Source organism: Saccostrea cucullata, unplaced genomic scaffold (assembly GCF_032062105.1).
Source record: "Saccostrea cucullata isolate Sc308-1 unplaced genomic scaffold, CSIRO_AGI_Scuc_v1 ctg473, whole genome shotgun sequence".
Classification (NCBI taxonomy): Eukaryota; Metazoa; Mollusca; class Bivalvia; order Ostreida; family Ostreidae; genus Saccostrea; species Saccostrea cuccullata.
This window is the reverse complement of record NW_026938446.1, coordinates 144,849-157,450: the sequence shown is the minus strand read 5'-3', so window position 1 is coordinate 157,450 and position 12,602 is coordinate 144,849. Positions and strand designations below refer to the sequence as shown.

Sequence of the window (12,602 nt, the reverse complement as noted above, 5' to 3'; positions counted from 1 at the left end):
CTTGTTAAATGTCAAAATCTATACTCAACAAATTTATTTTGTTAAGTAAATCATTGGGTGGACAGGACAGAATATTCTATAAGTTCTGTATATATCACTGCATGCATAAAATATTACACACTCATTTACCCAAAATAAAGGCTTGTTTCTTTAACAAAAGCAGAAATCCACAAAAATAACACAATCTCTAAGATTCCTTTGTTTATATGCAGACTCATGTGATGTTGACTTCATAGATATTCCATTTCTTGTAGCGGTGACGTTAACACTGAACTTTGCTGTTATGTAATTGTACATCATTCACCGCGACAGGCCCATGTCAAAGAATTATTCTTTCTGCCTTCATTAAAGTCGTACTAGGATCTAACCACACCAGAGCTTAAACGAACATCTTTCTAAATTCTTAAGATCTCTCAGAATCCATTAATATCATTTTCATACATTACAACTTATGCAAAAGAGCATTTATTTTCTTACAACATAAATGTCAACTTAAACGTAACCACCCAAATTTGCATATCTGTACTAGATGAAGTTGATTTCAAATTTCAGCCAAATGCAAAACTGCACAAATGTACAATATAAAAATAAGGGGAGGGGGGGGGGGGGGGGGAGTTTCAAATTTGGGGGGGGGGGGGGGGGTAATTGCATTTATGTAGTATCAGGTAACTGAACAATTTCTTTTGATAGTTATTTTTTAAATCATATATTCATGAACTTTTTCTATTTACCTTATTAAGTTTTTGTTTCTTGTCTTCCTCTATCCCTGAACTTGCTGTACAGAATATCGGAACCACTACTTTCTCCAAACTGACCTTCAACTCACCAGCATTTTTTCTTATGCTGCAATGTGCATGAGATAAAAAAAAATGTACGTCATAATCAGTATGAAAATGGTGAATAAAACTACAGCATTCCATAAAAGCAGAAACTGTATACAGGGTTATTTTCATCCCATGTTAATTTTGCCCTTTCACACTTGCAAATAATTTTTGCACTAATTTATTTCACCAAGTCACTATTCTGTTTGAAATTGTACTGTCTTAAATTCGCCCACTTGTGTATAGGACAAAAATAAAAAGGAGGCAAAAATTTCAGTATTGGAAGAAACAGGTGGTGTGCAGATTTCGGACTTACCAGTGGTGAAGTAAATCATTAATAAGGTAAATCAGGTGTAAGCGCATCTCAAATAATGCATCCTTGGATGTGATCCTGTAAAAAGAAGACACACAAAAACATTTAATAAACTTGTAATGTAAAACCTTAATTCAAAAGGACTACAAGTACTTTCAATTAGTTGCAGAAGAACTTGCTTAATCTTAAAACATCAGTATGTCAATGTTCATACATGCAGAAGGGATATGCTTAAACTAAAGTAAGTTGTTATTCCCAATTGAATCATAAATGCCCAACATTAACATCCTCAATATCTCAATTTAAAATTTCAAAGCTTTTAGATACTTGTACAGTAAAACTTGGTTATACAGAACTCGCTTACAAGGATTTATTGGTTATAAGGAATTTCTACAATTTCTATAAAATACTTTTCACTTTCCTAATATAAAGGAATCTCCATTTATTACAAAAGACAATATATTCAAGGTCTCAGTGACTTCCTTATACCTACATTTTATTATATCATGTTGAGATGTCAAGATTTTGACAGTGTAAACAAACAGGCGAAGTACACAACACCCACCTCAATCACCCTTCTCTTCTCATTAAATATACATTTAAATGAATATTAACTCCTAACAGTGAACAACAAATAAGAGTTAATGATTACAAAAACTATATTCATAAAGGTTTGATATCAATTAATTTTACAAATTGAAGCCTTTTACCAGGTAATAAACCTCTGGCAAAATACACCCCCCATTCCACCCCATCAGTGCAACAACAACCTTGACCTTGCTGAGCATGCTTTGAATAATGTCTTGAATATTCACAAGGACCAACCTAGGGGGCGACTGAGGCGAAATAGTCGCTTTTGGGCTCCAAACTTCACCGTAATTTATCTTGAAAGCGAAGTTTAAGTCGCCTTAACATTTGCAACCCCTTTATTAAAAATCTATTAAAAAACCTGGTAGAATCGTCAGTAATTGATAAATCTTGTTTTATTACTGCTGAAATAAACCAAAACAGCAGGACACTTGCACATGTTTCGCTGCTAATGACCAATGGATCGAATACTCCGTTGGAACTCCTCTAGATTTTACACTTCCTGGTATGAAAAAGTCCAATTGTTACAAGTTATGCACAACCAGACGCAAAAACAGCTGGTCAGCTATCGATGTTGAAGATGATTTTAGATATTTTTATTGCCAAATAATTAATTCATGCTGTGAATACAGACATACTTTCACTGTTAATTGTGGAGTTATTGACTATCCAAGAAATTACACGTCCGATATACATGCCCACAGAGTTCAATTAGTACATCAAAACTTTTTTCATTAATATTGAAAACAAATTTTGAAGAGAAAATAACATAATTATGACTATGCAATGAGCCTAAAAATTTAAAATGAAAAGATAGAATTTAAAAGTTAACTGTGCATATGCTATGCTACACATATTATGCAATAAATGAAAACAAATGTCATTGTTTTGTTTGTTTGTTTGTTTGTTTTTTTGCTAGATACATTTAATACCTTGTAATTGGAAAAAAAAAATCAGATTCTTTTTCTCTTTTTTATATCATTTTTACTAGCATGTTAATACAGAAAAAAATATTGAAATGTTTTTCAAGTTTTTAACAATGAAATAGTTCCATTTTTTTTTTATTTTAAAGATTTATAATGATCAGTGAGCGCCGCGCGCGCCAAGAAGTCTCCCTAAATTTCAAAACTTCTCCCTAAATTTCTCTAAGGGAGAAGTGAAGTCTCCCTAAATTTTGGGTCTAGGATGGTCCCTGTATTCATTACCAACCAGTACATGGAAGTGCTTTTATGCATTTTTTTTTTATTAAATTGTCTTGAGATAATTTTTCTTAGTACATATCCTGTAACTATATATATGCCATAGTTAAAATAAACATCCACTGTGGCTCCATCATCATCTTAGCCCCAGTGGCTATTACCAGTATATTTATGCACTACATGTTTCACATTTTCTCATTTCTACCCCTAGGATTCTGAGAAGACTTTTTTTCCAGACCCTACAATATTTTTACTATTTCTGAATCATTTCCCCTTGAAAGAGGGCAGAGTTGACCATTCTTCACTGAAACAAATTGGAGTGTCCTTGACCTGAGGATGATTTGTGACAGTTTTATTGGAGTTGGCCCCAGTTGTTATTCTAAAGGAGTTTAAAATCTGAAGAGTTTACAGAAGAGAAACAATAGACAGACTGACAGACAAAAGACAAGTTTCAATCAAAATTTGACCTCTTAGGGCTAGAAAGCCTCAATCTTTGTCAATCTAACATTGATGTAAAAACTATGATATATATGAAAGCACAGTTAACAAAAAAATTATGAGAAAATTACAATGTTTTTCCTATATCTACAAAATCATAATTGGGTCATAGGTACAATACTGAAATGGAGATTGTGGACAAGGAACTCAACAAAAACTTGTGGTTTTCCATAGAATAAATTTATGTTACACATTATAAATTAGACTGTCACTGAGTTTCAGGGACTCTTTGTATATCAAGCATAATACTTCTTTACAATCGTAGATACTTCTGTATAAATTACACCCTTTAGAGACTGGACTCCTTGCATTGTTTTGAGAAGACTGCTTTACAACTCTTTTGCTTTACAAGACAATGCAACCAAAATATATTAGATATTTTCTGAAAAACAAAGATACAAAGCTTGTTTTGGTTTTTTAACAAAACTATGTCCTCCGATTTACAACTCTTTGCTTGAGGGTAAATAAAGATAAAGATATACGGTTTATATTAGACAACTGACACATTTAGAGCATCCATATCTCATATGATAAAACCTCACAGGTAATGAAGCAGCACCGTTATTACCCGCTCCGTTAATAAATAAGTGCTAGGCCAAAAGTTAGCCTTGTATGTGTAATGTTTTTGCACTATTTTTTTTCCTCACTATGGACATGATGGACAACAAAAAAAATGTGAGTTTCTTGTTGTTGTTCTATTTTCAAGCTCAAGGTAGCAAAAAAAATTACAACGCAGTTGCACTGTAAAATGTGAATAAAAAATAAATGCCCTTATGGATATTATGATATTATAAGGTAAACACAGAAATATGAACTCCCCGCACCTATTAGTCTGCAGTGAAGATTAGAATATTGTGATTAGTAAAATTCAGTTATAGGAATGTCTACACCACCACTACCTATAATAAGGCATGCAAACTTTAGAATTACACTAAACTCTACCCATCTACATGACATAAACCAAAAGCATCAAGGGGCAAGAAGAACACAGCTACACATGTAAGCCACTTTAGTATTTAAAACACCAAAAACTTCAGGTTCACTCGGATTAAGACCAAAAAGCCAAAACTGAAATTGACTTGCATTGGGATTAATTTAATAAGCTAATTCAGTATTCTAAGCAGTTAAAAAAACATAGAGTTTTTTAAAATAATTAAATTATAAAGACTTGAATCGTCAATAATGAAAGTTAATAAAAGTACGATCTTTATACTGTTTAGATGATCGTCTAAACTCTTAAATATTGTAAAACAAATTTTATTCCTTATTTGAAAAAGCGTGGAATTATGTCACGTGGATGAAGTCTGTGTTAGTCACAACACTAGGACAACTACCTCTCTTTCTGATATCACCTACCTATTCAGGCCAACATTGGCTTGTACCAACCTTTTTTGCAAATATTTCGCAACAAGGTCGCAGTGCTTTTCTGTGGCAGTGCAATGCTGAAATATCCAGCTTTTTCCATTCTAGAAATAAAAAAAAATTATGTCACATCAGTGAAGAATTCAGAGAAAGAAAAAGGTATAGTTTGAGCTTTATTGTGCCCTAAAAATTTAGTGTTCTTAAAAAGTTATGAAATTGGCTTTAACAATAGTTGAGTAGATGAATATGATAAATCATTAAAGAATATGGCATTTAGGAGGACCTTTCTGGAAATGTGACGTCATTAATTTGGGACATTTCTAATTTTAATGCAGAAAAGCCTCAAAATAACTCATTTCTGTGCTAATTTTCCTTTAGAAAATAGTGACTGCCACTGTCACCCACTTTAATTTTTGGATATATTATGTAAACTGCTATGAAAAATCACATATCTCAAAATCTTTCTGGGCGATGGTGGCAGAGTATGTTTTCAGAAAAAAATTTCCACTGAAAATTGATGTCTTTTGCAACTCTTTAAGAAAATACGGGAAAATGCACAAGTTAATGACATCACAATTAGCATTTAGGAGGTCATTTGAGAAAAACAAATTGTGTATTCTTACTGCAGGGAATTCCTATGATTCAGAAAGAATGAATTTTGATTTCTTATATCACTTTCATATTTTAGAAAAATATAGGACTTAATTTGTATTGAAACTGTACCCTGTTCTTTTTGTATTGTCTGCAGCTTGTTCCTGGTAGGAATATGTACTTTTATACATTTATTGCATGATAGTGAGGGAAATATGAAGACTTATTCAGCCAAGAAAAATCATATTCCCCGAGGGGAATATGGTATTTCTTGGCTGAATATGTCTTCATGTTTCTCGAATATTCATGCAATGAATTGTTTATTATACCGAAACAAGCAAAACTTTCATTTTTTACGTAAAGTTACTATAAAACCCTTTGGTAAACACATTATCATCAATTTTATGATGTAAACCAGGTCATTGTGACGTCTACTATACTCTCGGGAGTTTTCTTTAAACGAACAATAATTTTTGCGGGAAAATGCACTAAGTATCCGAAGAGGTGGAATATGATGAAAAGCGTGCCGACGGCCGGGAAATATGAAGTTTTATGGCCCGATCACGTGATATCTTAGAACCAATCAGATAACGCGTTGTTTAGAATATTTATAATGAGGTATAATAATATCTTTTGTAATTTTGTTTTCAATATTTGCCACATGCTGTACAGTCTGAGAATATGACTAGGGCAACTTTCTCTGTTCTAAAACCTTGATAAATCAAAAGGCTTTCAGTTTCATTTTTTTCAAGACTTCTTTAAATCGAAAAAACATCTGGGTCTTGCTTCCATAACATCATGATCAACAAAAGGATTTTTATTCTGTATGTGATAAAAGTCCTAAAAATTATCAAGAAGTCTGCCTGCACTTCATCTGATCATATCCGTTATTGAGTGATTTTTCACCTTGAAAAATCATCCAATCAAATTGTAAAGTTGTCAGGTAAAAACATTAAATTCACAACACTTATTAAATCATAATTACATGTATTATATGCTGTATTTGAATATATTTCCTACTTATTGTTATGAAGCCAATACATCAAGTCAGTTAATAAAATTCATACTTATTAAGTAGAAGAGTCCTACTTTTCTTGACATAATGTATTCAAGACTATCATATTAAAAAAAAAAATTAAGCTGACATTTTTGCGGTGAAATTTACCGATATACTAGAATAATAACTACAACACTAGATTAGAGATGGTACAGATTTGACAGATTCTACTGAAGTTTATATTATAGTAGTACTGTGTTACATCTCCAAATCTGTTTAAATCCTTTGGACAAGAGATAGTCCTTCTTATACAGAATTTTACCGGTACATGTAATTAGTCCTAACTCTGTGGTTATCATCTACAGACTATTGGTCCATACCCAAAAAGTATTTACTGAAGGTTTGATTGTCATTAGATATTCTTAAAACAGCTTTCAATTGCCCCATTTCATATTCCCCTCCCTATAAACTTACATTATCTGAGTATTATGTAATATTGTAATATAATGTAATAATATTATATTACAAAAATAAACCAGCATTATAAGGGAAAGGGGTTTAAAAGAAGGAAAACATTGATTCACCTGCTTTTTTTTTTGGGGGGGGGGGGGGGGGGGGCTGGTATACCACCTGTTCTGATCCTAAATCACTAGGTGGGAGTAAATTACTCCAGCACGTTTCATAAAATCACACTAAACGGGCCATCACAGACCTTCACCCCTTACATGGAAGAAGCCTTATTTTTGTCTTTATAGACTTGTTGACAACTCGCAGGAGGCGATTTATGGCCAGTTTGTGGTTAACACTAATAGTTTCTGCTGGACACCAGAGTGTGTCTGATGGTCACATGGCGGCCATCTAATGGACAACTCCTACACTACTCCAGGAAGTAAAAAATAAAGATGGTAAGACTCCATAAAGGTCACTTTTTTTTACGTCTCTGGGGTTTTGTGGTTATGTAGTACTAAATGGCACTATATCCAAAAAAGGAAATCTCGAAGATATACATATATCATTTAGTATGCATAATTCCATTTCATCTGAACTCAGCAAAATATTTTCAAAGACAGTATCATTCAAATTCATTAGAAAGTCTAATCATTTTATGAACAAAATCGGGATTTTACAGGTAAATCAGGTTGCTAGTGGACTATTGAATAGAGACTTATATATATGTATCAGCACACTTTGAGCATCAAGAGCTTGCATATAAGTAAAATTGGTATAAAGCACTGCATGTACAATTTACCATGCAAATACCGTATAAGTAGAATTTTTAGCGAGGATTTAATTTTGGCATTATTAGCGAGGGTGCTGACGTCGCTAAAATTAAATATCGCTTAAAAATAATTGCGTATTATTTGTAATAGCTTCTTTAGTTAGCATTTTAAAATCGCTAAAATTACTTCTTGCTAAAAATAAAATACCATATTTTAAGTAGAAATCACTAAATTTGCGTCTCGCTAAAATTTCCACTTATACGGTATTTTTTGAGAGACAATAGGAAAAAGGTGTGAACATTACATGGTCTAAAATTTTGTTTGACTGTATCTCTCATTTTATTTATATGACTTTTAAAAATCCCTCTGAGGGCCTCATGGCAAAAGATTGACCTTTGATTTAAAATTGCCTTTTTTTTTTTTTTATAATTAAGGCTATCTAAATTTAATGCCCTGGTTCTCTGGCCAATTTTCTCCAAAACAGATGCGGAGGGCGGCATTTTATTTTTCATTTTATTGGCAATAAAGTAGATGAGGGAGGTTTTTTTTTTAATTTGAATTTCCGAATTTTCTTTAACATAAAGATAATTTTTTAATCACAGATATACTTTCCATTTCTGATCAAAATTTCTGCTTTATCCATTGCTTAACGGCGTGTAACATCGTAGGTAATGTCCTCGAATGTATTTTCAAACGAAGTAGCCAAAATCTCATTGTAAAATGGCTACCGGAAGTGATATTTGAATACTAAACTAAAAACAAATGAGGTGCCCTTTTTTTTTTATTTTATCAAAAATACAATAAACAATGCGGCTCCTAAAGTGCGCGCGGGCCTGAGAACCAAGATTTCAATTTTATATGGCCTAAACATTCTAAAGTGCAAGCAACCTGATCATTGACACAGACCTTAGGAGCAGACAAGATCCAAAATCAATATTACCGCAGAGCTACAGAGGAAAAAGAAAGAAAAGCCAGAGGTCTTTTACCAGAATTGCATCCTTGGTGCAGGAGTCAATGATTGGTTGAACTGTGCCGTCCAAATCCTCCATTTTGATGTCACATTCGGCACACAGTTTCTCCAGCTGTTCATTTCTAGACTTCACTATGGCCTCCTCAATCTGAATCTGTTAAAGAGAAATTTTTTTGAAACAAATTGTGCATATAGAAATTTTTGTCAACTATTGTACCAAGTTAAAATCAAATTAAAAAAAAAAACAACCAGATGTTGTTTTTAGACCATTAAATTTACAAAGAAAATAAATTCTATAATTATGCAAAATATGTACAATCTAAAAATGTGCACTTTGTTTAGTCACTTTTTGAGAGCATCTCTGGATTCTAAAGATTTTTTTTCCAAGAAGTTAATTATAAAGGGAAAGGGGAAAATTACAAGGACCTTGACCCTACAGGTACCGGTATAACCTTGAAATGAATTCATTATATGTATTACTATCTGCAAATATCGGTTGTACATTTACTGGTAGACAAGATTCAAAGATCTTAGCCTAGACAGACAGACAGATGGATGAAATACTGTTATTTTCAAGAATAAATAGTTTTCCTTTCCTTTATATGAACCTTTGGCCTTACATGTACCCCACCGAGCATTTGTGTGATGATAGCCATCCGTATAAAGACCTTTTGTAATGGGATTTATCACAGCATCAGGCATTTTTCTCTAACAAACATGTCTTTAAGTCGAGGCATGCTGATAAATCCTGCAAAACCTCATGAGGATTTTCGAAAAGAAGGCCAATGCACATGATTTGCTCAGTAAGTAAATGCTCTATAATTCCCTGATTTTTTTTATTTCATAAGTTCATTAAGTAAACTTTCAGGACATTACCTCAATGATTTTAACAAATCAACTCATTTTGTGAACTCTAATCATGTGCAAAAATTACCCCCCTCCCCCATGTAAATGCTTTGTAACAAAGAAGTCACAAATTTTACTCCTTAAAATTTCCAAGTTTACAGTATCTTCATCAAGAGGTATTATTGATATTGTCTCATACATCTCAATCCTTTCTTTCCATATAGTTTTTGTAGAACTCTCTAATTTCTAAACTTTTTAATTTGCTTTTAAAATTTTCATCAAAAGTCAAACTGTATGGAGTCTGGAGTTTACATATATACAGATAATTTTTCAGATGCTAGAATGGGGGTCAAAATCTGGTAAATTTGACACCAGCATTACCATATTTTACTTGCCTGCAAAATGCACATATGATGCTTGAATATATATTTTTCTTTTTTAAACTAAAAAGATTTTCTGAATCTTCATGTTCATAAAAAATGCAGAAAGTTTGTACTCAAACAGTAGTCATACTTCAATTCTAAGAGATTCGATCATTTTAAATTACATGGTCACATCATGCCTGATAAATTTCTTTAATCAAAATTATTGGATTATTTATTTCATCTAAAACTGTACACGGTACACATTTCCCCTGACCCCTCCCTGAGAGAAAAATGTCTATTTGTGGAACAAATAAATACTGTCCATGAAGTATTACTGGTAATTAGAGGAACTGGGTGCTTATCACAAACATGAACCATTTTAAAAGTTTCATTTACTTACATCCTATAAATTAGAATTTGTCTGTTCATGACAACAATGACACTTTGTCAAACTGTCTAATAGTATTAGCAAATAAAGTCCACGTGATAAAACCACCTCTGCAGTGATCAAGAACTTAATCATATTTTGTTTTTAGCAAAGTGCTGTGCAAAGTGCAAAGCACAAATATACCGAGATGGGTAATACAAATGTAATGGATCAGCACTGACCAATTTATTTTCATTTAGTGGTTTTCTTATGGCATTGCACACCATACAACAATGGGTTAAGTAGAAAAACACATTCAATATCATGCTATTCTCATAATATTGATATAGCATGCAATATTGATACCCACCCACACCAACTATGTCTTCACGTCATTATCATAAAACGTAAATAAATTTGCCATAAATTCAAATTTTTGTCTCTTTAAGTTATCAATTGATTGTCAGCTCTTTTTTTTAAGAACGTCATTCATTCTTAAGATATTTCCAAAAACATATCGAATTAATATTCAACACAGGTTTCTGAAAATGTTATGCATTAATCAGCGGCAAAAACAAAAGGACAGAATCTATAGGTATCATATGATAAAATCAATAAATATTAAATCAAGACTTCTAAAAAATGGTCTACATATTCATCCAGTTGGGCTTTTAAAAAGGTTAAGAAACAGGTGATACATGTACTTTTACAAAAACGGGAGGTAGAAAGTGGAAATGCTTTTAATTTTTCCCCCAATCAAATATTTTGGTCCATACAATTGTGATTTCAGCCAAGTAAAATCACTAGCCACCTGCAATTTTGAAAAGTCTGTTCATCTCCATGTAGAGCAGTGATAAAACGTAACTTTTCTTTAAAATTCACCACAAAAAATATTTTTAGCAATGACAAATATTATTCAAGGTTATTTTGCAAATAAAAACCCTGCATTGCAATTAATTCTAAAAGCATGTGCAATTAAACAGTAACTAAGAGGAATCTTACATGAAATCTCAATCAAAATGCAAATGCATCTTCCTGCAGTACCTTGACATTTTTGGTGAATGTAAATTTTTAAAATTCATTAAAACAATTTAAAGGTCAATAAAATATTGTGGAATTAAATTAGTTTATTTTTAGACCTGTTGTTGCTGTATGAAGCTCTGGTACTGTGCAGCTAAGTTCTGTTCGCTTTGCTGTATCTGTTGATCCATCATCACTTGATGCTGAGCAATCTGTTGCTGCAGGTTCTGAATTTGCTGGTTGGCCTGTGGAGGTTGCTGCCATGGTGCTGTCTGAAGGGCTTGTTGTGTCATCACTTGTTGCACCATTTGCTGTTGTTGCACTAATTGTTGCTGCTGCTTTTTGGCCACTAAAAAATAAAATTCTTAATATTGAAATCAGTTAACTCAGTAACTTGAACATCATTTCTGATCAAAGACTTCTTTGATAATTATTTTAAAGAAATAAAATTCAAGGTTACCTGCTTGCTCTGTGGTTACTTTATATTGATAGTAATTAAAGAACTCTCCACCAAAGAGAAAGGAAAACTTTGGATTATCTTTTTGTTTTTGTTTTGTCATGTGTTCAAATTCTGGTCCATTTCTGGCAACAAACTGAGCCAGTTTATCAATGATGTTCTTCAGGTCATGATCTGGAAAATAGGTGATAGTGATATAATTAATTGATAACAAACAGGGCTGTGTCAAACTATTGAAACTACAGTTTCATTTCTTGCAAGTCTGAAACCTCAAAAAACATTGAATTTTTATTAAGTTTATGAAGCAGCCAGAACCATATTTTTTTCTGTTAGTCTAATGGGTATGGACAATTATAAGGTTATTCAGGGATGAAAGAGACTAGTAGACTAATCACTTGGACCTTTTCAATCACTTATTGAAAAGATCAAAACGTTATTTTAAATATTCAATCACATTTTGATCCATTTTAATCGATTATAAAATATACATATTTAGATGTTGTGTGTTCAAATTCATGAAAAACACTGCAAAAGTTAAGGCTAGTAGTATTTAATCGGGATAATTCCAATTCAAGGAGAGAATTTATAAATTGATGTGTTGGTAGTCAAAGCTAACAATAATTACTTAATTAGATGGCAGTTTTATAATTAGTGTGGTGTTAAATAAACATAATTTTAATATGTATAAAACACCGACATTAGAACTGTAAATGTCTCTGCTAGTAATATAATATTCAAAGTTATCTAAATTTACATATATAGGTACTTCATTCTTGTCATATTTATGCTGATATGAATAAGTTAAGACACTTGATTTCTTACAGGTGTATTAGTTAGTTTCTTCACTGCATATATAATTTGCAAATTTGTCTTTTTCATTAAAGATTTGTTTTTTTCTAATCAATATTGACAATTTTACCTTCTGGCGGCTTGGGAAGATCCATCCTCTCACTATTTGGCTGTTTAAATTCTTTGTTGATATAGCTCT

The 12,602-nt window shown here is 32.2% G+C and overlaps 1 protein-coding gene across 2 annotated transcripts in view; it reads right to left on the bottom strand.

The window, feature by feature from the left end:
- LOC134250301 (calcium homeostasis endoplasmic reticulum protein-like) overlaps positions 1 to 12,588 on the bottom strand; it is a 52,596-nt gene extending 40,008 nt beyond the window's left edge. Inside the window, exons 1-7 of one of the 2 annotated variants that reach the window (XM_062732660.1) lie at positions 12,534 to 12,588; positions 11,618 to 11,788; positions 11,277 to 11,506; positions 8,576 to 8,713; positions 4,776 to 4,885; positions 1,138 to 1,212; positions 732 to 843 (exon numbers count right to left, since the gene is read on the bottom strand). In XM_062732660.1, the coding sequence (XP_062588644.1) occupies positions 732 to 843; positions 1,138 to 1,212; positions 4,776 to 4,885; positions 8,576 to 8,713; positions 11,277 to 11,506; positions 11,618 to 11,788; positions 12,534 to 12,558 (861 nt within the window). In that variant the 5' untranslated portion in view covers positions 12,559 to 12,588. The remainder of the gene's footprint in view (positions 1 to 731; positions 844 to 1,137; positions 1,213 to 4,775; positions 4,886 to 8,575; positions 8,714 to 11,276; positions 11,507 to 11,617; positions 11,789 to 12,533) is intronic. The other variant, XM_062732661.1, reaches the window with a different exon arrangement.
- Between the last annotated feature and the right edge of the window lie 14 nt (positions 12,589 to 12,602).